The sequence below is a fragment of the Kogia breviceps genome, chromosome 3 (genome assembly GCF_026419965.1).
Source record: "Kogia breviceps isolate mKogBre1 chromosome 3, mKogBre1 haplotype 1, whole genome shotgun sequence".
NCBI lineage: Eukaryota > Metazoa > Chordata > Mammalia > Artiodactyla > Physeteridae > Kogia > Kogia breviceps.
This window is the reverse complement of record NC_081312.1, coordinates 124,327,703-124,351,936: the sequence shown is the minus strand read 5'-3', so window position 1 is coordinate 124,351,936 and position 24,234 is coordinate 124,327,703. Positions and strand designations below refer to the sequence as shown.

General features: G+C 45.3%; 1 protein-coding gene across 11 annotated transcripts in view; it reads left to right on the top strand.

Annotated features, from left to right (window-relative positions):
• NTRK3 (neurotrophic receptor tyrosine kinase 3) overlaps positions 1–24,234 on the top strand; it is a 369,790-nt gene that overhangs the window by 129,787 nt on the left and 215,769 nt on the right. For all 11 annotated transcript variants that reach the window (XM_067029586.1, XM_059056983.2, XM_067029584.1 and 8 more), the window contains exons 10-12: positions 5,691–5,714; positions 7,154–7,218; positions 8,032–8,134. In XM_067029586.1, coding sequence (XP_066885687.1) covers positions 5,691–5,714; positions 7,154–7,218; positions 8,032–8,134 — 192 coding nt within the window. The remainder of the gene's footprint in view (positions 1–5,690; positions 5,715–7,153; positions 7,219–8,031; positions 8,135–24,234) is intronic.

The following is a 24,234-nucleotide window of genomic DNA, read 5'->3' as shown; positions in this document are numbered from 1 at the left end:
GGCACAGCTTTTCCTTTGTCCTCCCTCCCCTTGGGAGGGAAGCAGTTCTCTGCATCCTTCCAGCCGTACAGATGCCTCCTCTGTCCCCAAGAGACACAGCGGCCCCTCCTCTTCATCTCTGGATACACCTGTCACCTTTTCAGTTCTCCTCAGGCCAGTGGTTCTCAAAGAGTGGTTTCCAGACCAGCAACATCAGCATCACCTGGGCAGGTGTTAGAACTCAAATCCTGGAGCCCCACCCAGACCTACTGGATCAGAAACTGTGGGTGGGGCCTGGCAGTCTGTATTTAAACAAGCCCCCCACCCCCGAAAATTCAGACGCTCCCTCATTTGCCATCTCCTGCCATGGCATTTGGTGGACCCAGGAGGCCAGAGGGAGGGTGAAGTTACAGAGGAACTTGAAGGGAAGCAGCTCACCTGAAGTGGGTCCCTCAAACCCATCTACACCCTGCCAGGGCCATCCTGTGTGAAGGTTTGCTTGTTTGTAAAGGAATCAGTGGATGATGGAAAGGCGGTGACAGGGAAAAGATGGGCCAGTCATGTCAAGAGACAAAATATCTAGGCGTCAGGAGAGTAAATTATCCAGGGAAGTGGACAGTAAACCTCGCACCTGCTGAGCCTGGATACAGAAGCTCTCGATGGACTCCTGCTCTTCTCTTGCTGTGGTGTGGGGACATTGTATTTGTCGTCTGTACTCCTCTCGCTCCCAGGCAGCAAAACAGACATTAAGAGCAAGGGTTCTGAAATCAGACAGATGGAGGTATTATGCTCCAAGAATGGGGCTTAGCACATGGTTGGAGTGAGGTGAAGGATGATCACTGCTCAGTGCCTCTGTTTTTTCATTTGTGAAATGGGAATGATAACCAGAGCTCCTGCCTAAATTTTCCTGAGGATGAATGAAGTGATGTCCACCCAGTGTTTAGCTCTGTGTCCGGACAGAGGGAAGGTTCAATAGCTGTTGGCTATGACTAGGATTCTAGGTGGAGAGTTTAGGAGTTGAGTTTAGGAGTTCTAGATCTGGTCGTCACTCTCTAATCAAGCTGGTAAGTTCTAACAGACAGCCTTCAGGTAGTTTACTAGGCTAGTGGTTATGGAGTCACAATGCCAAGATTCAGATTCTCATTCAATTGCTTATCAGCTCTGTGATCTCAGGCAAATTACTCAATCCCCTGCTTCTGCCTCAAAGATTGTAGTGAAGATTAATTCACACATAGTGGATTAATCCACCTAAACTATTTCCCACAGTGCTTGGCACAGAGGTAAGCACAGAATTACTGTTTGTTTTTATTATTATATATTTAAAAAAAACACCCAAGGGCAACTGAAAAGGGATTTGTTTTGGGGGAAAAACAGAGATCTGAAGGTGAGGGTCTCCTTTCCTGACTGTTCATGGGCTGAAGACCCACGGGAGAGCTTTGATTGCATTGAATATATGCAGTGGAGCCATCCGCAGATGCAAAGGCCTCCATCAGAAGGATTTTTTCAGAGCAGGACATTGAAATGAAAATGTTCTGGAAAAGCTTTTTGTAAACTTCACATGCTATACAAATGTTGGTGTTTCCTTCTGCATTTCCAAAGAAGCACTAGAATGTCCAGCCTGGAGTTCAGCCTTAGTGTAGGAACCAGTCCCTGGAAAGGGAGATTTGTTCTAGGAGCGTGGAATTCTCTTTGGTGTTCCAGGGATCTGGGCTTAAGAGTGGGGACCATGAGGGGTCAGGGATCTGAGTGTCAGGGGAGGCTGGGGATCATGTTAGGGTTGAGGTGGTACCTGGAAGGTCACCAGTTGGGTATCCCTAGATGATGATGTGATAGGAGGAGGAATGTTGCCAAGGTGTGTGTGTGTGTGTGTGTGTGTGTGTGTGTGTGTGTGTGTGTGTGTGTGTGTTTGCCTGCACACGTGCAACAAATATCTGAGAACACTTGACAAAACGTTTAGGAATAAGTGAGCTGCCATAACTCTTGAATTCTCATTTCTTTTTACCTGACTGGGAAGTCTCTTCATCATGATCTTGTGACAGCAGAAACCAGAATTCCGTCAGGGCCCTGGGTACAAACCATGGGGGACACCATTGCCCCAGTGCCCATAGCCGCATCAAGGCTGGTTTCTTTCCTCAAAAATCTTGTTGAGACTAGAATGTGGTCCCAACCTGCCAGTGCCGGGGGAAAGGAGGCGGTTGCAGCATGTGGCCTTCTGTGCTGGGTGGGCAGAGCATGTGGACGCCTGGCGCAGCTCCCTTCTCCCTCCTCACACCTGAAGCCAGGGCATCCTTTCTCGTTATCACGTCTCTGTGCATCTCTTTCTATCTGGACGCAAGCTGCTGCCTCTCTTCTCCATTCTCTGGATCCCACTGGCTTTTCCCACTGGGTTTTTCTTGAGGCGTTTGGGATCTGGAGGAGACACGTGCCTTGCTTTCATGCCCAGTTCCTGTTCGGATTCAGATGCTGCCTTGGCACACTGGTCCGGTTGTCCTCCCAGCCTGCTGGTGCGGGCTGAGGTGAGGACCAGTCTTGGGCACCATCCTTTTCCGGGGTGAAGTTCTGAGTCCTCCCACAGGTTAGAGAGAACCCAGGAGGTCTGGCTGTTCCAAGGCTTGTGTGCTTCCTGGGTGTGTAAATGTTTCCAGGCTCTTGCAAAGGAGATAAGCAATCATAGGCTGATTGAGAGATTATAGGGTTTACAGATTCGGCCAAAACATTTGGTGACATGAGCATATTCTCTAATAAATGAGAACCTTATGAGAAATATGCAAATTGGTGTTAACTAGGAATTCATCTGGCACCTCTCTTTTCTCAGGCTTTGAAGCCAAGGCTGGGGCCCCCTTGCCTCCATCCTCCTCCCAAATCAACCATTTGGTCACCTGAAGTTTAGAAGAGGGTGGGGGGCCTGAAGGGCACACTCAGGAATCTGGAGAAAGCTGTATTGCTCTCCCAGAAAACAACACAAAGTGGATGATGAGCAAGCAAGCTATTAACAGTGAATTTACTGTGAATAAGACTTTCTCTAAGGGACTCTTTCACAGAAAGCATCAATTTTCCTCACGGGTAGTTAGGGAAGAATATTTGCTGGCACATACTTGATAGAGCTATGACTACAATGACTGTGAAAGCCTAGCCAGGGGCCTGGTAAATGGAAGACCCATGGTGAATGAATGAACGAATAAGCTGTTCTTATTTTTCAGGGTGTGGTAGGCTTGTGCCAGGAGGAGGTGGAGTAAAATGCAGGGGTTCTCAAAGGGACCAGCAAGCAGCATCCCCATCATCTGAAAACTTGTTCGAAATGCAAAATTCTCAAGACCTCCCCCAGACCTTCTGAGTCAGAAACTCTGGGGTGAGGACCAATAATCCATATTTTTTTAAAAATTTTTAAAAGAATTTTAACTTTTCATTTGGAAATAGTTTGAGATTTACCAGAAAAGTTACAAAATAGTACCAGAAAAACTTCCTTATACTGTTCACCCAGCTTCCCTCAGTGTTACCATGTTACATAACTACAGGGCAGTGATCAAAACCAGGAGAGTAATGTTGATACAACCCTATTACCTAATCTACAGACTTTGTCTAAACCTTAGTTGTCCCACTGCTGTCCTTTTCTTCTCTGAGATCCAATCCAGGATTATATTGATACATTGTATTTAGCTGCCATGTTACCTTATTCTCTTTAAATCTGGGGTAGTTCTTCAGGCTTTCTTTGTCTTTCAGGATCTGTGCACTTTTGAAGGATCCTCACTAGTTATTTTGTAGACTGTCCCACAATTTGGGTTTGCCTGATGTTTTCTCACAGTTGAATGCCAATTAGGCATTTTTGGCAGGAATACCGCAGAAGTGATGCTGTGCCTGTTCAGTACGTTGTGTCGGGTACACGACGTCTGTACATTTTATTACCAGTGATGTTAACTTTATCACTTGGTCAGGATGGTGTGTGCTAGGTTTCTCCACTGCGGAGTGACTATTTTTTTCTCCTCTGTAATTAATAAGCATAATATTTTGAAGCTTTGTAAATATCTTGTTTCTTATCATTCTTTCACACATTAGTTTTAGCATTCATTGATGATTCTTGCCTGAAACAAATATCAGTGTGCCATTTGTCAATGGTGATTTTTCTATTTCTATCCTTTTCCTCTACATTTATTAATTGGATTTTATTGTAAGGAAAAGCTTTCTTCCTCATTTGTTGATTAAATTACTTCTTTATATCAGTATGGACTCATGGTATTTATTTTGTTCTATGAATTATAATCCATGTATTAAGTTGCTAGGGCTGCTGTAAGAAAGTGTCAGAGACTGAGTGGCTTCAACAATAGAAATTAATTTTCTCACAGTTCTGGAGGCTGGAAGTCTGAGATCAAGGTGTCAGCAGGGTTGGTTCCTTCTGAGGCCTCTCTCCTTGGCTTACAGATTGTTGTCTTCTCTCTGTGTCCTCACTTAGTCTACCCTCTGGATATGTCTATGTCTTAGTGTCCTCTTACAAGGACACCAGTCATATTGGATTAGTTCCCACCCTAATGACTTCATTTTAACTTAATTACCTCTTAAAGACCCTATCTCTAAATACAGTCACAGTCTAAGGTACTGGGGGTTAGGACTTCAACATGTGAATTTTGTGCAGATATAATTCAGCTCATAAAAATCTATGACTGTCATTATATTGCATTATATTTTGTTGCTCAGATCATCCCCAGTTTGGCCATTGGAGGCCCCTTCATACTGGCTCCTGTGTCCCTTCTTCATGCCCCCATTAATTCTTGCGCACCTTCTTACTTTCCAGTACTGCAAGATGTTCCAAGCACATCTTGTACTTTCTCTGCCCCAGCACTGGAATTAATGCGTTTCTCCAAGGAGCCCTCATTCTTTTTACTGGAGAATGATAGTGATCACCTCCTAGATGATTCTGTGGCATGTTGAAGTTTGAGAATCTCTGATAGAGTGGTTCTGAGCCCATACTCCAGCTCTATCCCTTCTTAGATGAGTGACATTCAATTAGTTACTTAATTTCTATAAGTCTGTTTCCTTTTCTGTTGAAAGGGGATAATGCTACCCACCTCCTAGCGTGGTTATAAGCAGTGATGTATTACATAAAGCATTTGGCACAACCCCTGGCTCATAACCAATGCCCAATAATGATTGGCTTTCATTATTAGATGAGCCATTTCTAAAGGCCAAAGACCAAATAACACATTGTCATCTGGGGAGTGGACAGACTCTAGAGGGATTCCCAAGAACGTCTCAATGACCTACTAGAATAAACTCTACATATTGATCTGAGGAATTGTGTCTTGAGATCATAGCTGGCATTTTCCAGGAAGATCCATGGAAGCCCATCCTGCAGCCTTTCTTCTTGGCGCTAGTGTACCACCAACGTTCCCAACACTCTGGGCACCTGAGGGTGGGAGGAATGAGGGTGAGGTGGTGAGTCTGGATGTAGTTCCTCATCTCATAGTATGGTTTCTAGTCTCCAGGTGGACCAGGCCACCTCCCTTGAAACCAGGAGTTTAGCTCTTATTCCTTCTCCATTTGGAAGACCACCTTCTAAAGAGTGTGGGGGAGGGGTGACAAGCCAAGGATTTTAGTTTTCAGTTGCCAGGGCGACAGGATCATGGTGAGTGGGAGAGATCATAGCTATGAGAAAGACAGAGTGTGACTGTTCTGGTTTTTTATTACATTTGTTAATGATCTCTTTGTCTTTTTTGCAGAGAGCACGGATAACTTTGTCTCTTGTAAGTCTCTTTTACCTTTTGCTTTGAAAGTGATTTATTCTGATACTTTTGGTAACTACTGAGTCCAAATAGCCCTCTTTCGTATTCTACCAGCATCCTCAGACTCATGGCCGCTTAGAGCATCTGAGTGAACTGTGAAAAGAGAGTAGAAATACTTGAGCAGTTCCAAGCCCACTCCTCTTGGACAGTCACTTGCTGCCTCAGTTTCCCCGTAGCTTTCTAGGGTCTGACCATGTTGTGGGTCTTCCCACCCAGATGGACAGAGGTGGTGTCAGGAAGGATGTGGGGTTCACGTGCCCCAGTGGACCCCTGTTGAGCATCTTAGTTGTTCTTGCAGAGAGAATGTGGAGCCTATAGACATGTTAGTGTTTCTCACCTGCTTTGAGAGCCAGGACCTACCTCGTGTGGAGCTGTGATTGACAAGGTCTCCTGATAGGTTCACCTGTCCTCAAATGAGATTATTGAGGCTCAGTCTGTAAGTGACTCGGGGCCAGGACTAGACAATCCCCAAAGGATTTGGTGTTTCGCTCATGGTCTGTGGGGAAACATATTTATTCCTTTTCCTTTTGTCCCCTGTGGGAGAGGAACAGGGGCGGCTGAGGTCATTTCTGCTCCCTGTTCGGCCTGAGACAGTACACAGTCCTGTTTAGAACGCCCCTTGTTGTTTGGCACAGATGTAAATATAACCTGGATTCCTTTGTTTGTCCTCGGTCTTTGAGGACTTGTCATCTCACAGGATGTCCCTGCAGAGAATTTTGAACTGGGGCTCTCTCTGGACAAGGAGGTGATTCTAGAAGGAGGACTAATGGATGCTCATCTTCCCATCCAGGCCTTGCTGGGAAGAGCAGATGTTTCCTAGTCAGATAAACTTGCTGCCAACTGAAGCTGCCATTGTGTTCTGAAATCTGCCATAGGGCAATGGATAGTGGGTTGTTTATGAGGCCACAGGCCTCCTGGATCTCACTGAGGAGTGAAGAGGGAATGAGGAAGGGCACGGAGAGCCTGGGACAGGGTAAGGTGTGCAGAGAGGAGCTGAATGTCAGCAACAGCTACCATCACCCACAAAACTGGCCGAATCCAGACCCTGGCTGTGATCCCAAACCATTTTTTCCCCTCTTATTTATCCAATAGATCATGGCCTACATTGCCCAGGTTACATTATTTACTCTGGGATGGGGATTGGGGGATGGGAGCGAAGGTTCTTTATACCTATGGAGTCTGTCTTTGAGTCATCAGTACCCACCAGGCAGCCACACTGGGATCTGATCTCTGGGGGACCCCTGCAAAGCCTGGGGAGGCCAGGCAGTCAGAGTCTGGCTTCAAGGGGATGTTCTCCAGCAAGAACTTTCAACAGGGCTTGGGAGTTAGGCAGGGACCGTGGCTGAGGCTCTCGTGGCCAGGAAGCTAACTACTCTTCCCTATTTATGTTTGGTTTTCAGTCTACGAAGTGAGCCCCACCCCTCCTATCACTGTGACCCATAAACCAGAGGAAGACACTTTTGGGGTGAGTCACTTCTTGGTCAAGAGGAAGGTGTTCACTGATGCAGTAGTTTTTCAGGCTTCTGTTTTAGTAGCTAACTTTTCCCAATACTGCCTTATTTGGAACTCTAGCATATGTGGCATAGAGAAGCCGTGATGAATGACCTCCTTTCAGGTGGTTAAAACCTTCCTTGTTTGATGAGAATAATTCATTGTTTGAGGAAGTCTTTGAGGATCTGCTTTAAGCCCTAGGGCTCGGGCGGAGAACAGTTTGAAACTTCCCACTCCATTAGGAGCCAGCTGGGCCTGATTTGAAGGGGCTGCTAACTGTACAGCCTTTAACAAAAGTCAGAGTTGCCCAGGGCATCTTCTTGGGTGGGAGGTGCCCCCACCCCATGCTCTCAGAGCCTGAGGTTTCTCTGGGGAGAAAAGGAAAAGGGTCTTTTTAGAATCTCCTGGATAAGAATATTATGCAAAGAATGTCAATGTGAAGATGCAAGATCTGTTTGCTAATTAAAACCACAATGGAACAACAGACAGAAGCATCTCTGGGCTTCCTCCTGCATCTCTTAGGATGGTCCCCAGATGAGAGGGCTCAGAACACTGAATCATGGAACTTTCTCTAATCAGTCTGGGTAATTTATTTTTTGATGTTCTTAGAGTCTCATAAATTACATCTGCTCAAGACTTCACTCAGTCTGAGAAGTTCTGAAGTTCACTGAAGTTCTGGGAGGGCTACAGTTGCTACCGTAATAGGATGTTCTCATCTGAGCATGCATGTAACTTCATACTCGGGTTTTCTCTAACTGCTCAACTGTCTGTTTTTGGCTCCCAATAGGTATCCATAGCCGTTGGACTTGCTGCTTTTGCCTGTGTCCTGTTGGTGGTTCTCTTTATCATGATCAACAAGTATGGTCGACGGTCCAAATTTGGAATGAAGGGTAAGGTGGGATTTTCATTTACGAGGGTCTCATGGGGGAAACGTGGCTCCTTTTGATCAAAAGATGCTGTTTTAATCTCTTTGCTCTCTGAGAGGGCTTCAGGGTGGTGGGCTTAAGTGGCCCTGGTGGAGACTCCCATCTACACGTTCATTATTGGTAATGATGGATTGAAGGCAGTGTTGGTGTGAGGACCAAACTGTGGACCACTTGGTTTTTCTGTAATGACTAACAGCATTGCTTCACTGGGCTGGTACAATGAGGATGATTTGGGAAAGAAGTTGGATTTGAGGGCAAATGAAGAGGACTTAACATTTCTTTTTATTTTTGGTGGGTAAAAGGATTCTTTGTTTGAGTGACTTGGTTTTTCTCTTGTCTGCACCCATCCTTGGAGTTGTGATGAGAAGGTATTAGCAGAACTAAATGTAGGATGGTAGACTGTGGCATTGAAAGGTTGCCCATGCATGGTAGCTCTACACAGAGTTCCAGAATGGATGCCAAGAGCAACGTGATTGCTAAGTCTGCTGGCCAGTTTCCATGACACAGGGTACTCGACCCCATTGCAGCTGGGGTGGGATGTGAGACGTGGCTCTCCACCAAGGCTTGGGAAAAGGGGACTGGCACAAAAGGGGTTAACATGGTGAATTAGCATCCATCTGCCTGGTCCCAGGATGGATCTGACCAAATGGTGCAAGGGAGGCTGGATACAAGTGCTTAAACAAAAACTTGAATTTCAAGATATACTCCCAGCTGGGGTTTCCATTTATGGCTGATGTTAATAGGAGATGGGTGGGGAGGGAGTATGAAGTGTTTGACAAGCTGTCAGGTTCCTGAGCTAGGATTCAGGTTGGAGTCTTCTGGTGAGATTATGGGATCCAGAAAGATGAATTTCGATGACTTCTGCTCACAAACTGGTATCTGTAGTTGGGATCTTGACCTCGGGGCTCAGGAACTGAAGGGGAAAGCATGAATGAGATTCACAGGGATAGTGGTCCCCTGAACTTATAGGTAAATGTTTGTTTGTACATGGTGGCAGGGGTCGGGGTTGGGAAGGAACTAATCCACAGCTTCTATTATATTGTCAAAAGAGTCTGTGACCACCCTACAAGTCTAGAACACTGATATATAGCAAGGGATAGCCATAGAGAACTAGAAAGGCAGAAATCATGGGGGAGGACTGTCTGGCTTCCCAGAGGCCTCCTGCCTCTTTCTGCTCTTGGTTAAGCTGAACAAGTCCCAGAAGAGCAAACCAGGTTTTCTTGAAACATATGAAATATTTTGACCAAGAGAAATACGCGTAAAGGCAAATTATAAAACTTCTCTACATATTAGAAGTTTGGCCTGAAGCCAGATGACTTAAACAAGAGGAGACCATGGTCAGCCACCTTGGCTGGAGAGGTTTTATCTACCAGTACCCCACGGGCCAAACACGGCTTCACAGGTGTGGAAGATCAGTGACCACCATGCAAGCTCTGAGCCTTCAGTCTTAGCATCATCCTTGGGCTCCTGGCTTTGAGGAACTGACACTAATACTTGCGCAAAATTTTCCTACCATGGGAGGGACTTTCCTAGCTCTTCTTCACTCTACCTAAGAAAACAGCAGGGCCTTGATCAAAGTGAAGAATGGGGCATTATTGCTCTCCTCCTCGAGAGGCACACCACCAGCTGAGACCATGCGACAAGACTGGCACCACCATACAAGCAGATTTTTCCTCTTAATTGTCATCTTTTCTGGAACAGCGTGTGACCATGTCGGATGGATTAGGCAGCACCCAGGGTGGTGCTTTCCCCTCAGCTGTCCTTGGAGCCTCTCCCAACACCCACTCCCCTCTCCCGGGCTGAGCTGCCTTCATTGGCCCTGGTTGGGCCACAAGAACATGTCCATAAGGTTGGAAGTGAAATATTCCTTAATTTAAAGTCAGGCGACCTGAAGAAGTTTGGCTAGAGTGAGAGGCAAGATGAGATGTTGTATCCAAGGCTGACCCTGTTTAGAATTAAGCCTGCATCTTTCTGATCTTTGTTATGCCTGACTGTATTTAGTTCTCATCTTAAGATGAAACAGCAAATGCCCCAGGCTGCATGCACCCTTGATCTTTTATTAGCAGCGGGCCTCCCAGTCCAGAAAAAAGAGCAAAGTTGCAGGTACCAGAAGTTCCTCAAATCTGACTTGGGTGAACCTCCGTCTCTTCAGAGCCACCCCTTCCTCAGCTTTGAATTTTCAAATCTGGGTTAAAAATCTGTGATACCACTTAATTGCTCTTTGTTTCCAGCAAAGTTACTTAACTTCTCACAGCCTCTATTCCCGCAACTTCAAAATGATGGAATGATACCACCTCCCTCATTGCATTGCTCTGAGTGTTGAGATCTGTGTGTAATTGACATTTAAAAGGGTCCCTGTGGTTGTAGTTTTCTTCTTTTCTTTGTGTATAAGCCTTCCCAAGCTTCTTTCATTGTTGTTCTGGGAAGGGCTGCCCTCCCAAGACTTAATCATGCCCTCTTTTGTCCCACACAATATTTAGTAAAAATGCTTTTCTTCTACCCTAATCCTAGGGCACTGTCATTATCTTGCTCACACATCATCTGTCCTGTTAGACCAGGAGTGACTTGTTGCAGAAACCCGCAGTCACTCAACTGAGTATGCCTGAAACTGCACAGTCTTTGACAAATTGTTTCTGAACTTAGAAATGAATGACTTTAGTTTTACTCAGAAAACAAGCACAGCTTGTTAATCAGTAACGGGCTAGTTAGGGCTCATTTGGAAATCTGAGATGTCCGGGCAGTGGAGGTAGAGTGGGGATGATCTGGGAAACTCATAAATAATTCCCACCCTCCACATCTGAGGGCCTGGAACACAGTGTATGGATGAGGAGGACTTATTAACATAAACTTCCTTCTGAGAAAGAAAAAAATATATAGAAAAATATGGACATTAGTATAACAAACACTCATATTTCTGTCACTTAGAATAAGCAGCTGTTACTATTTTGTCTTCTGTTGCATCTAATGTTTTATTCCTATTACTGATAAAACTAAGATGGCTTTAACTGTCACCCTGATCGCATTTCCACTCCCATTTCTATAGGCAGTCATTAGCTTGAGTTCACTGTGCATCCATCAGTCCACTTGTTTTTGTTTTATAGTTCTACTTATGTGTATGTATATATATGTTTTGTTTTGTTTGTTTTTTCCAAATCACAGTTGCATTTATTCATAGACATCTAGAAAACAATCAAAAGTATATTTGTCTCTTATAGTCCTTATTAATAAATTTTATGTGGATGAGAGAGCTTGTGTTTCGAGAGTTTTAAACAGCATGATTAAAGACTGTAACACTCCCAAGAGTGGTCTCAGATAGGTACAGGATGTGAAGAAAGATATACATCTATACATATACATATATATGTCTACATATGTGAATACATTTACGAGATGTAAATACATACTTTGTGTATGTTTTAATGTGTACCCGTGTTTATACTCTAAGCACCCTTCTTCATCTTCTTTATTTGCTTGTCATGTGTTAGAGATCTCTCCATGTTGGTACATATAGGAATTCCACTGGGGACCTATTTTATGGAAGTTGAATGTATTAACCAGAGTTTATAGAAATGAACTGAAAATGCATTGTCTCAGACACTTTTTTACTGTTATCAACTGCCATCTTGTTGATCGAAATTCCGGCCTGGGGAGAGGTCAGGATTCTGCCCTGTGGAGGGGTTAGGATTCAAGCTCCTCTTTTCTCATAATCACAAAGGTTCTAAAATGGGGCTGAGTGTCCAGTGGGCTTTCTTTGGACTGTGGATAAAGCCCCATGCTTTAGAGTGACAGGATGTTCCTGAAGTATTTGGTGTGGTGTGGATACTGACCAGTCAGAGCACATTACTACCCTCCTGCTGGAGCCGGCACCCGGGGGCTCCCTGCTGTGCCAGGTGTTAACTCATAATCATGCTGGATCACAGCGTGGTTGGGTGGTGGGTGGTCGGGAGGTTCAGGGCAGGGGTCGTTTACTGGTAGGGACAGAAATATATCAAAATATGTCAGTATCTTAACTAATTATATTGTGCCAGTGCATCCTGGGCCTGGAAGTGACATGCCTTAGAATTTATTCCATGCTCATCCTCATATAATTTTTTTTTTTTTTTTTTTTGCGGTATGCGGGCCTCTCACTGTTGTGGCCTCTCCCGTTGTGGAGCACAGGCTCCGGACGCGCAGGCCCAGCGGCCATGGCTCACGGGCTTAGCCGCTCCGCGGCATGTGGGATCTTCCAGGACCGGGGCACGAACCCGTGTCTCCTGCACCGGCAGGCGGACTCTCAACCACTGTGCCACCAGGGAAGCCATGGCCGCTGGGCCTGCGCGTCCGGAGCCTGTGCTCCACAACGGGAGAGGCCACAACAGTGAGAGGCCCGCGTACCGCAAAAAAAAAAAAAAAAAAAATTAGACATCGAAAGATAATGACAATGATCTAGCCGGGCCCTGCAGTGTCATTATTTAGAGATGAGAAACTGAGGTATAGGGAGCCCAAGAAAGGAGGTGACCTGCTCTGATTTTCAGTCTGGTAAAGCTGAGTTGGTTCTAGAACGGACATTCTACCTTGCATTCTCAGTCACTTCTCATGGCAGCTATCGATAGAATGACCTAACTCCTTGGTCTTGGCTGTCCCACAATAAACATCCACAGTGCATCTGCCATCTTTATTTCAAGTGGTTGTTAGAACGATAACCAGGTAGAAGATGCTAGTGTGTCTTTAAATACTTAAACATGTCCTATAGTTTTCATATAAGGTGACTATCATTATTATTTAATGGAGAAAGAAGCAAACGTGTGGGGTTTTTGCAGTCTGTAAAAAGGGCATACATTATTTGGTCTCTCTTGTCTGACTACCTCTTAAGCATCTTTATACATGTCTAGATCAGAGATACTGTGGGAGTGAACTTCATACTTCTTGGTTTCCTCGTACTGTCACAGAGGAAACAGAATAATGGTTTATTGGAGTTGAAACAGACCTTAGACTTATTAGGCTAATGTCCCCATTGTACAGGTAAGGAAGCAGACCCAGAGAAATGAAACGGCATGCCAAAATGCACGGCTAGCTAGAGCAATGCTGGCCTGCTTTCCCACCTGCATGCTATATGCAGAGAGCCTGGGAAGGTCTGGGAAATTGAAGACGGATTGTGAATAAATCAGGTCTGCTCTTCCAATACTTTAATTATCTTTGAATGCTGTCCTGCTTCAAAGGGGCTTTCAAACATGTCTCTTATTAATCCTCTTTTCTCAAGCTGGGACACACCTGGCCTAGGGAAAAGGTGGGAGCTGATGGAGGAGTCTTGCTTCCCAGGCTTAGAGGACTTCCTTTGTCGCTTTCTGGACATGTTGGGGACTGCATGGCAAGGCAGCAGAAACCAGAAGGCTGGGAAGGACAGGAGTCTAGAAAGGCTGGTTGGGCTTCCGGTAATACCTTAAGTGCTTCATCTGTTTATCTTCCATCCTAATGGTTGGACGTGTGCTGGTGCCTCTGATGGGCCTGTGGATGGGCACTCCAGGATTGTTCCCTTGTGAATTAGCATCAGCTAATAGGTACTTAAAGTGGTTGCCTATTTGATTATGATTTTGGGTTATTAACATTTTTTTTCCCCATAAACAGATGGTAACTTCTCTCCAAGTGAATTGTCAGAGTCAGATTTGGAGGGACTGATTGGCTCCTGCCGAAAGATCTTGGGGGTGGCTGCCTGCGTTGAATGGCCCTGGTATCCCTCTGGTTTAACTGCTCGGTTAACAGGGATGATTAGACTTGGGAAGGAGTCACTTCTGCCCACTCTCCTAACCTTGGAACATTGGACTGAGAAGGGTTTCTTCCAGCTAGATGGAGGTAGGGCTGGGATCCTGGCCTCCTAATGTTTGATGCTCTAACTGGCATTTCTTCTTCAGCTGGGATAGAGGGTCCCTGTATCTATAGCCGTGAGCACAGAGCCAGGGAATTGATACAATGAGTGTGGGGTAGAAATAGAGAATTCTGAGACTACTGAAAGGTGACCTTGACCCTGGATGAGGTCACCATTAGTGCCACTGAAAAGGCAACTTCTTTTGCCCTGAGAAATACACTTATCTGGCCTTGATTTAATGGGGCATCAGAAGCCAAGAGCAAGGCAGAAGTGAAACTGAGTGGAGGACTTGGGTTTCCTGACTTCCTGAAATAAGTCTATTTTTCCTTCTTGCTTGTTTTTCTTTTCTTGACTTCCTTTTCTATTTCCTCCTCTGAATTGAGGTACGCAAGTGAGGAAGGTTACCCCTGGCCTTGGCAGTGACCTTGTGCTTGGGATTCCTGGTGGAAGATGCCTCTTTGAACATAATTTTGAGACTGCTGTTATCCTCAGGCCCTTGGATTCTCCTAACAAAAGTTTCCATGCCCTTTCCCTCTTTTCAGACTCCTTGAGAGACCCTCCAAGCCCAAGGAACACTCCTAGCATTCGTTCAGGTCTAAATAAAATAGGTTAAGTGTGTGGCCAACCCACAGGCAAGACATAAAGTAATCAAAGCCAGGAGTCTTCTGGTTCTCTTCTTCTGCTTTGGACTTCATTTCAAATTTCTGGTTGCAGATGCAGTCGCACCCTGCTTGGTGACAGAGTTCTAGAATGCGGTGCCCAGAGGGTTGAGAAACCTGGAAGGCAGTGTGCGTTTTTCTGGCATGCCTTTGCTGCTCTGTCTTTGTGGGATCTTTGCAGGTGTGCAGTGAATGGTCCTGGAAGTCCCCACACTGTCACCGATGGTTGTGTTAAGGCTGCCCTGCTCTATTCCTCTCTCTCAGGGCACCAGGGAACCAGCTGTTCTCCAACACCGACTCTTCTATTTGAAGAGAAATCCCTGGAAATAGAGTCTGATACAAAATGTTTCTCCTCTGTGGCTACCTGCTCGCAGGCTGTTCCTGGCAGGCCCCTGCCACCTGTACAGCAGGGCCAAAGGTGGCCAATATTCTGGCTCCATAGCCAAAGCCATTGCCTCTGATTCATTTGATTTGGGCAACAGGACAGTTCTTACTAATTCATGCCATTGCAACAGGTTCCTACAGGGTTAACAGCCCTTTGATACCTCAGGTTAGAAGTTCTCAGCCTCTCGTCCCCCACTTTACATGTGACAGAAGACTACCAGTCACATGCCTTATACACTCCTGCAGGTGTAACCAGGCTTTTGGACAAATGTTGGCCCTTGCTGTAGCTTCACACCTAAGAAAAATATATCTGCATAGCAGTTAGCAAAAGAGATTTTTTAAACTAGGAATAAAATCAAATCCATACTAATTTTTATTCTTAAACAATTCACAAACTTTAGTATTTTATTATTTATCCAAAGTCCTGGTGACACACTTCCTCACTGACCCAGAAATCTGACTGTATCCTGGCACCAGGATGGAAAACTAAGAGGGGAAGCGGCTTCCGGTCTTGACTTTCTCGCAATGTTCTTGGCCTGATGTGGTTTGCACTCGTGCACAGTCAAGTTGCAGAAACAGCTCCAACAGAATCTCCTGTCTGCTTATGGCACATTCTTTCCATCTCTGTATCTTCTCTTGTGGGTCCTGGGGGCTTTCACTTGCCCAGAGGAGGAAGGACCATGGGCTTTGGTTAATGAGAAGCTTCCGCATGGCTGCAGCGCCCGAGCACTGGGTTCACACAGCCCATTCTCCCCTGAACTCTGCAGAGGCGTTAGGATGTCCAAAGAGCGGCCCTGGGAATGACAGGTAGCAAAGCAGAGATCAAAACAACTGCTGGGGCTTCCCTGGTGGAGCAGTGGTTGAGAGTCCGCCTGCCGATGCCGGGGACACGCGTTTGTGCCCCAGTCCGGGAAGATCCCACAGGTTCATGCCCCGGTCCGGGAAGATCCCACATTCCGCGGAGTGGCTAGGCCCGTGAGCCATGGCCACTGAGCCTGTGCGTCCGGAGCCTGTGCTCCGCAACGGGAGAGGCCACAACAGTGAGAGGCCCGCGTACCAAAAAAAAAAAAAAAAAAAACAAAACAACTGCTGATGGGGAAACACAATTTTGGACTCGGGAAGAAAAACCACAAACTGAAAACAACGTCAAAGAAGCAAACTGCTGCAAATCCCTGGCCCCAGCTCCTCTTCATCGCATTGCCCTTTGTGCTGTGCATCCATCGTGGGGGATGAGCTGGATGGGGTGGGGAAGGAGTGTGCTGCAAGAGGAGAAAGGGGAGCCTGCATCTGGCTGGGGCTCAGCCACCAGTGGTGTCTGCCACCGCCTCCGGCCCCAGAGCATCCAGAGGAAAGAGAAGAGCTTCTGGTTGGTCTCTTCCTGGCTCTTTCTCTTAGAGGGTTAGTTACACCCTCTCTTCCTCCCTTCCCTGATACCCCCGTTTGTTTAGTTTAGAGAGAGATTCACCAGGTCACTCTGGTGCACACCCCTTTATTCTTTTCTCTTGTATTAATTATGCTGCCACAAGCCAGAGGGATTTGCTGGCATCCTTGCACTGGTCTCCAAACCAGCTTCCTTCCTGACAGGCCTGGCTACCTAATTTATGGGACCCAGTGCAAAATCTTCCAAAAGCACTAGAATTGCAGGACAGCTACAACAGAGACTTATACCCCAATCGTGGGGCTCTTCTGAGCATGGAGTCAGGGTCAGGCCCATGAAGCCAGCTCTGCTCCCTGAATACACATTCCAACGTGGTTTCAAGCCCTAGCACCTTCATTTTTTTCCTGAATGGTGAGGAGGGAAACCGATATTTCTATGCTTCCTGTTCAGAGAGGAGCTGGGATTTGGGGTAAAGATAAGAGTATCAGCTGATTTTTCACTTCTAATCATAGCAAGGAAAGAGAATAAGGGAAATTGGGCATTTATTGAGTACCTACTGTGTGCCAGACACATATAGGCACATATAGGCATATAAGGTCTAATATACCTTATAATATTTAGTCCTTATGAGTGGCTGTTCTCCCCATTGTAAAGGCAGTAAAGCCGCTCAGAGTGGTTAAATTGCCCCATGTCATGTGGCTGGTGAGTAAGAAAACCAGGTTTTAAATGAGGTCACTCTGAATCAATGGTTCTCAATCTTCACTGCACATTCCAATTACTTGGTCAAATTGTATGACTCCCTCGGCCCAGGCGGCACCCCAGACTGATTAAATCTGATTCTAGAGGCGAAACTCAGGCATGGGCATGCTTTTTTCAACACCTCGGGTGATTTCAGTTGTGCAGCCAAGGTTCAGAACCAGCGGTGTAAGGCCAAGATGCAGCTGCACATTTAATTAGTTACCCAGGTCATGATGCAGTCTGCAGACCAGTGTATCTGGTCACCTTGGGACCGTGTGAGATGTGTAGATGCCTGGGATCACTCCACACCCACTGGGTCAGACCTGGGGTGAAGTGGGGGAGATTTTTGATGCTCACTAAAGTTTCGGAACCACTGCACTGAATCCTGGGGGATTCTGGGGATCTTATGAAAATGCAGATTCTGGAGAAGGTCTGAGAGTCAGTGTTTCTAACCAATTTCCAGAGGATGCTGCTCTGGGGCCCACAGTTCAGGGAACAAAGGACGAAGTGAAAACCTCAGGCCTGTGACCTGGGGACTTAGGTCACATCTCTGTGTTCCATTTCTTCCTGTGCATCATTAGCAAAATCAGCCGGCCTCAACCGCTGACTCTGCTAGTTGGAATAATATGACTACGATTACAAAATGGAACCACGACTTCTAAGGCAATTTTAGTTCTACCCTCTTTGGGTAAATAAGCCTTGCCTCTTTCCTAAAGCAGTTCTGCAGTGGCTTCCTTGGTTCATACCGAATTGCCACCTCCTTCCACACAAGGGCACTTGTAAGGCCTGCTGCGTCTGTTGATCTTAGCACAAGCGTGAGGTCCATCAACACAAGGGCTGGAGGCAGAGCCCCAGGGAGGCCAGCAGTCAGTAGGTGGGCAGCATTTCCAGCCCAGAGTCCCTTTTGTGGCTGGGCAGGCATTCCTCTACTCTTCTAGAAACTTCCACGTCCCGTTTCCTCTTCCTCCCACAGCTGATCTTGGAGGTAACGTTGGGAGCTACAGGAAATGGAAGCAGCTTGGGCTGGCAGGCCCTGAAGTGGATCAGGGTGTGTTGTTTGGTGGAGGAAGCCTAGTGGGTTAAGTCAGTGGTGGCCCAGGGCACCTGCCAGCCTCAGAGGCACTGCTCTTGGTGGCTGGAATTTTGTGCTCCTCAGTCCTGCCGCTCCAGTGGTATTTACATTGGACACTTGCCCTGCCCTCCCAATTGATTGTAGAATAAGAACTGCATAGTTGGCCAAAGACTGGAACGGTTTCCTTAGCAGTCCCGGAAATGCCGAGCCTCCCTACCTGATGGGGATCTTGAGTTCAGAGGGGCCTCTGTGCTGTAACAGCGATGCATACCTGTTCCCAGGTGGGGGAGAAGAATGCCAGCGTTGGTCTGTCTGCCAGCAGGTCTGACATGAATCCCCTAGGAGGGTGCCCAGGTAGTTCCAGGAACTACCTTTCCAAGTGAATCCTTCCAAATCAGTTGAGTTCAGTGGGTTGCCCTTGGGCCAGTGGAGGGGTGCCAGGGGGCACCCCCATTGTTGGCTTAGTCTTTAAGAAAAGCAGGCAGGATTTGAGTACTGTTATTGTCCATGATGTGCGGAAATGGCTCCAATTGTCCCAGCCACTGCGTGGGCTTGCTTTGTGGGGCTGGAGGTGGGGGGCGTCTGGGGGACACGCCGGCCTGATTGGGCTGTGTTTGGAGCTGGAGGCCTTCTAAAGAGAAGCACTGTCAGAAATGAGGGGCCATCCGAGCAAAAGGGAAAATGGACATTCACGTTTGCTGTTGCTAAGTGTGTGGACAGAGCCTGCCTTTCTGGAAAGTGGTTTGGCAAATTTTATTAAAAGGCTAAAATCAGAGGAAGCCCATATCTCAGAAACTCCACTTCTGAGAATTTAACCTCAAGTAGTGATCACCAACGGCTGCCCATATTGATGTGTGTGGGCGTTCATCCCACCGTGACTTATACAGTCAACTCGATCAACTAAGAATTGCTTAAATATAATAAATGGTTAGTTGAGCACACTGTGGTTCATACAAATGATGTAATTTCAGTGAAGACATTAAAAGTGACAATTTTGGGGGACTTCCCTGGCAGTCCAGTAGTTAAGACCCTGTGCTTCCCATGCAGGGGGCGTGGGTTCCATCCCTGGTCGGGGAACCCAGATCCCACATGTCGCCCAGCCAAAAAGTGAAAAAAAAAAAAAAAAGAAAAGAAAAGAAAAAGAAATGACAGTTTTTTAAAGCAAATTTTTAATATTTCTGTGAGGATATACATGCAAATAGTAAGAAAGCCCAATAACGTAAAAGATAAAGGAGTAAAAGTTACTCTCAATCTGCCTAATTTCCTGCTTCTGAGATAATAACTATTTAGAGGTTCTGTGTATCCTTGCCGAGGTAGTCAGTGCTATACAAGGAGAGATGTTTCCCGTTGCTTTTATACAAATGCCAGCTTGTATTCACATTGTTCTGGACCACATTATTTTTGGTAACTATCTTTGAGATTATTTCATATTAGTTCATAGAGATCTACTGCATTCTTTTTTTCTCTTTTTTCCAGCTTTATTGAGATATATTTGACACACAACAATGTGTAAGTTTAAGGTGTACAGTGTGATTTCATACAAGTATGTATTTACTGCATTCTTTTTTTAACAGTTGAATATCAAGAGTGATGTTTGAGAGCAATATTTATTGACATGTGAAAGTGTTCATATGTATACATATTTTTAAATTGGGGTGTAGTTGCTTCACAACGTTGTGTTAGTTTCTACTGTACAACGAAGTGAATCAGCTATACGTATACATATATCCCCTCCCTCTTGGCCCTCTCTCCCACCCCACACCCCATCCCACCCATCGAGGTCACCACAGAGCACAGAGCTGAGCTCCCTGAGCTATACAGCAGGTTTCCACTAGCTATCTATTTTACACATGGGATTGTTAATCCCAATCTCCCAATTCATTCCACCCCCTCTTCCCTCCCCACTGTGTCCACACATTCGTTCTCTCTATGTCTGTGTCTTTTATTCCTGTCCTGCAAATAGGTTCACCTCTACCATTTTTCTAGATTCCACATATATGCGTTAATACACGATATTTGCTTTTCTCTTTCTGACTTACTTCACTCTGTATGACAGACTCCAGGTGCATCCATGTTTCTACAAATGACCCAATTTTGTTCCTTTTTATGGCTGAGTAATATTCCATTGTATATATGTGCCACATCGTCTTTATCCAGTCATCTGTTGATGAACAATTTAGGTTGCTTCCATGTCCTGGCTATTATAAATAGCGCTGCAGTGAACATTGGGGTGCATTTGTCTTTTTGAATCATGGTTTTCTCAGGGTATACACCCAGTAGTGGGATTGCTGGGTCACATGGTAGTTCTATTTTTATTTTTTTAAGGAACCTCCATAGTGTTCTCCATAGTGGCTGTATCAATTTACATTCCCACCAACAGTGTAGGAGGGTTTCCTTTCCTCCACACTCTCTCCAGCATTTATTGTTTGTAGATTTTTTTCATGATGGCCATTCTGACTGGTGTGAGGTGATACCTCATTGTAGTTTTGTTCTGCATTTCTTTAATAATTAGTGATGTTAAGCATGTTTTCATGTGCCTCTTGGCCATCTGTATGTCTTCTTTGGAGAAATGTCTATATAGGTCTTCTGCCCACTTTTTGACTGGCTTGTATGTTTTTTTGATATTGAACTGCATGAGCTGTTTGTATATTTTGGATATTAATCCCTTGTCAGTTGCTTTGTTTGCAAATATTTTCTCCCATTCTGAGGGTTATCTTTTCGTCTCATTTATGGTTTTCTTTGCTGTGCAAAAGCTTTTTTAAGTTTAATTAGGTCCCATTTGTTTATTTTTGTTTTTATTTTTATTACCTTGGAGGTGGGTCAAAAAACATCTTGCTGTGATTTATGTCCAAGAGTGTTCTTCCTATGTTTGCCTCTAAGAGTTGTATAGTGTCTGGTCTTACATTAAGGTCTTTACTCCATTTTGAGTTTATTTTTGTGTATGGTGTTAGGGAGTATTCTAATTTCATTCTTTTTCATGTAGCTGTCCAGTTTTCCCAGCACCACTTGTTGAAGAGACTGTCTTTTCTCTATTGTATATTCTTGCCTCCTTTGTCACAGATTAGGTGACCGTAGGTGCGTGGGTTTATCTCTGGGCTTTCTATCCTGTTCCATTGATCTGTATTTCTGTTTTTGTGCCAGTACCATACTATCTTGATGACTATAGCTTTGTAGTGTCGTCTGAAGTCAGGGAGCCTGATTCCTCCAGCTCCATTTTTCTTTCTCAAGATTGCTTTGGCTATCGGGATCTTTGTGCTTCCATACAAATTGTAAAATTTTTTGTTCTAATTCTGTGGAAAAATGCCATTGGTAATTTGATAGGGATTGCATTGAATCTTTAGATTGCTTTGGGTAGCGTAGTCATTTTCACAGTATTGATTCTTTCAATCCAGTAACATGGTATATCTCTCCATCTGTTTGTGTCATCTTTGGTTTCTTTCATCAGTGTCTTATAGTTTTCTGATTACAGGTCTTTTGCCTCCTTAGGTAGGTTTATTCCTAGTTATTTTATTCTTTTTGTTGCAATGGTGAATGGGATTGTTTCCTTAATTTCTCTTTCTTATCTCTCGTTGTTAGTGTATAGGAATGCAAGAGATTTCTGTACATTAATTTTGTATCCTGCAACTTTACCAAATTCATTGGTTAGCTCTAGTAGTTTTCTGGTGTCATCTTTAGGATTGTCTATGTATAGTATCATGTCATCTGCAAACAGTGACAGTTTTACTTCTTCTTTTCCGATTTGGATTCCTTTTATTTCTTTTTCTTCTCTGCCGTGGCTGGGACTTCCAAAACTATGTTAAATAATAGTGGTAAGAGTGGACATCCTTGTCTTATTCCTGATCTTAGAGGAAATGCTTTCAATTTATCGAAATATTAATGTATTTTCCAGTGAGTAAAGACTGCAAACAGTTGCCCATTTGTTTTTCTTTGTGTGTGTGTGTGTGGTATGCGGGCCTCTCACTGTTGTGGCCTCTCCCGTTGCAGAGCACAGGCTCCAGATGCGCAGGCTCAGCGGCCATGGCTCATGGGCCCAGCCGCTCCACGGCATGTGGGATCTTCCCGGACCGGGGCATGAACCCATGACCCCTGCATTGGCAGGTGGATTCCCAACCACTGCGCCACCAGGGAAGCCCTGTTTTTGTTGTAAAATAAAGAGAAAATATTTTCATATTTATACCTGGGAAAAATACTGGGACCATATAGACTGATAGGTCAGAATATAAATGGTAATTATCCTTGGTTAGTTGGATTATGGAAGCTTTTTTTATTTCATCCTTTGTGACTTTTGCTTTCTTTGTCTTCCAAGTTTTCTGCATTGAACTTTAAAACAAAGCAGGCAGCTGCTGGGGAAAGGGGCCACAGGCTGCATGCACCTCCTTACTAGATGCAGAGTGCTGACTTTCTCCCCACCTAGGCTCCATCTGCCCCTTCATGGGGACAACTGGGGCTCTGGTGTCACTTAGCATTGCTGATTGCACAGACCAGGGTTCCTTCCAATGTGTCCTTGGGCCACTTGCATCAGAATCATTGATGGTGGTGGGGGCTGATTAGAATGCAGGTTCCAGGGCCACATCTCCTGAATCCAGTGCTCTGGTGGTAGGCCCTGGGAATCAGTATTCTTCAAAAACACCCTAGGTGATTGTGATGCTCATTAATGTTTGAGAAACTTCAGTGTAATTCGAAATTGGCAAACTTTTTCATTAAGAAGATGGATACTAAGTATTTTAGGCCTTGCTGGCCATATGAGTTCTGCTGTAATCACTCATGTCGGCTGTTATAGACACTTTGTAAATAAATTGGTCTGGCTGTGTTACAATAAAACTTTATTTACAAAAATAGGTAACAGACTGGATTTGGCCTGTGGGCCTTAGCTTCAGATCCCTGGTGTAGACTGACCTAGTACCCTGAAAAATTAATCAGAAGATGGAGGAGCCTGCCAAGAACTCTATATTTGAAGAAGCAGGTCATATTATAAATAGGGACCATTAATAGAGTGCTTATTATATGCCAAACAGTTTTTCAGACACATGCTATAAACCTTAAGACAATGCTGCACAGTAGCTATTATCGTTATTATCCTGGCAAGGCAATTGAAAGAATAAGGAAGAATAAGAATTGAAAGAAAGTGATTAGCCCAAGGACACATGATTAGTGATGGCAGGTCTGCAAAGCTGAGGAGGAAAGTTGTAATGCTACAGTCCTGTTTCTCTCTAGCCTTTGGGAAAGAATGTTTTCAAAATTTGTTCCCAGGGCTTCAGATGTCCCCAAATCCCTCTAAGTTTTCAAGCTAAGGAGGAATAGTGACAGCTCTGTACTTCGTGGTAGTACAAGTCCTGGGATCACTCTGCACCTCACAGATGCCTCAGTAGAGTCAGGTCCTGAGAAGTCTTGGGATCTGCCAGGTTCTGTGGGCATCAGGAGACTTTTTTAAAAAAATAAATTTATTTTATTTATTTATTTTTGGCTGAGCTGGGTCTTCTTTGCTGCGGGTGGGCTTTCTCTAGTTGCGGAGAGTGGAGGCTACTACTCTTTCATTGTGGTGCATGGGCTTCTCATTGTGGTGGCTTCCCTTGTTGCAGGGCATGGGCTCTAGGCATGTGGGCTTCAGTAGTTGTGGCTCACGGGCTCAGTAGTTGTGGCTTGCAGGCTCTAGAGCACAGGCTCAGTAGTTGTGGCGCACGGGCTTAGTTGTTCCACGGCACGTGGGATCTTCCTGGACCAGGGTTCAAACCCGTGTCCCCTGTGTTCGCAGGCAGATTCTTAACCACTGCACCACCAGGGAAGTCCATCAGGAGACTTTCTTATGGCCCTCCCTCAGTGCAAGTTTCCAGATGGCTAATGCTAAACATTCACCTTGCTCGGAGCCCATGGAGATAGGCTGGTACCCAACCAGTCTGCAGCAGGGCTGAACAAGAGGGAACAGTGGTGCTGGCCAGCAGATGGCCTTTTGCCATCTGGGCCATTGCTTTCCTCCTTCCATCTCCCTACCCC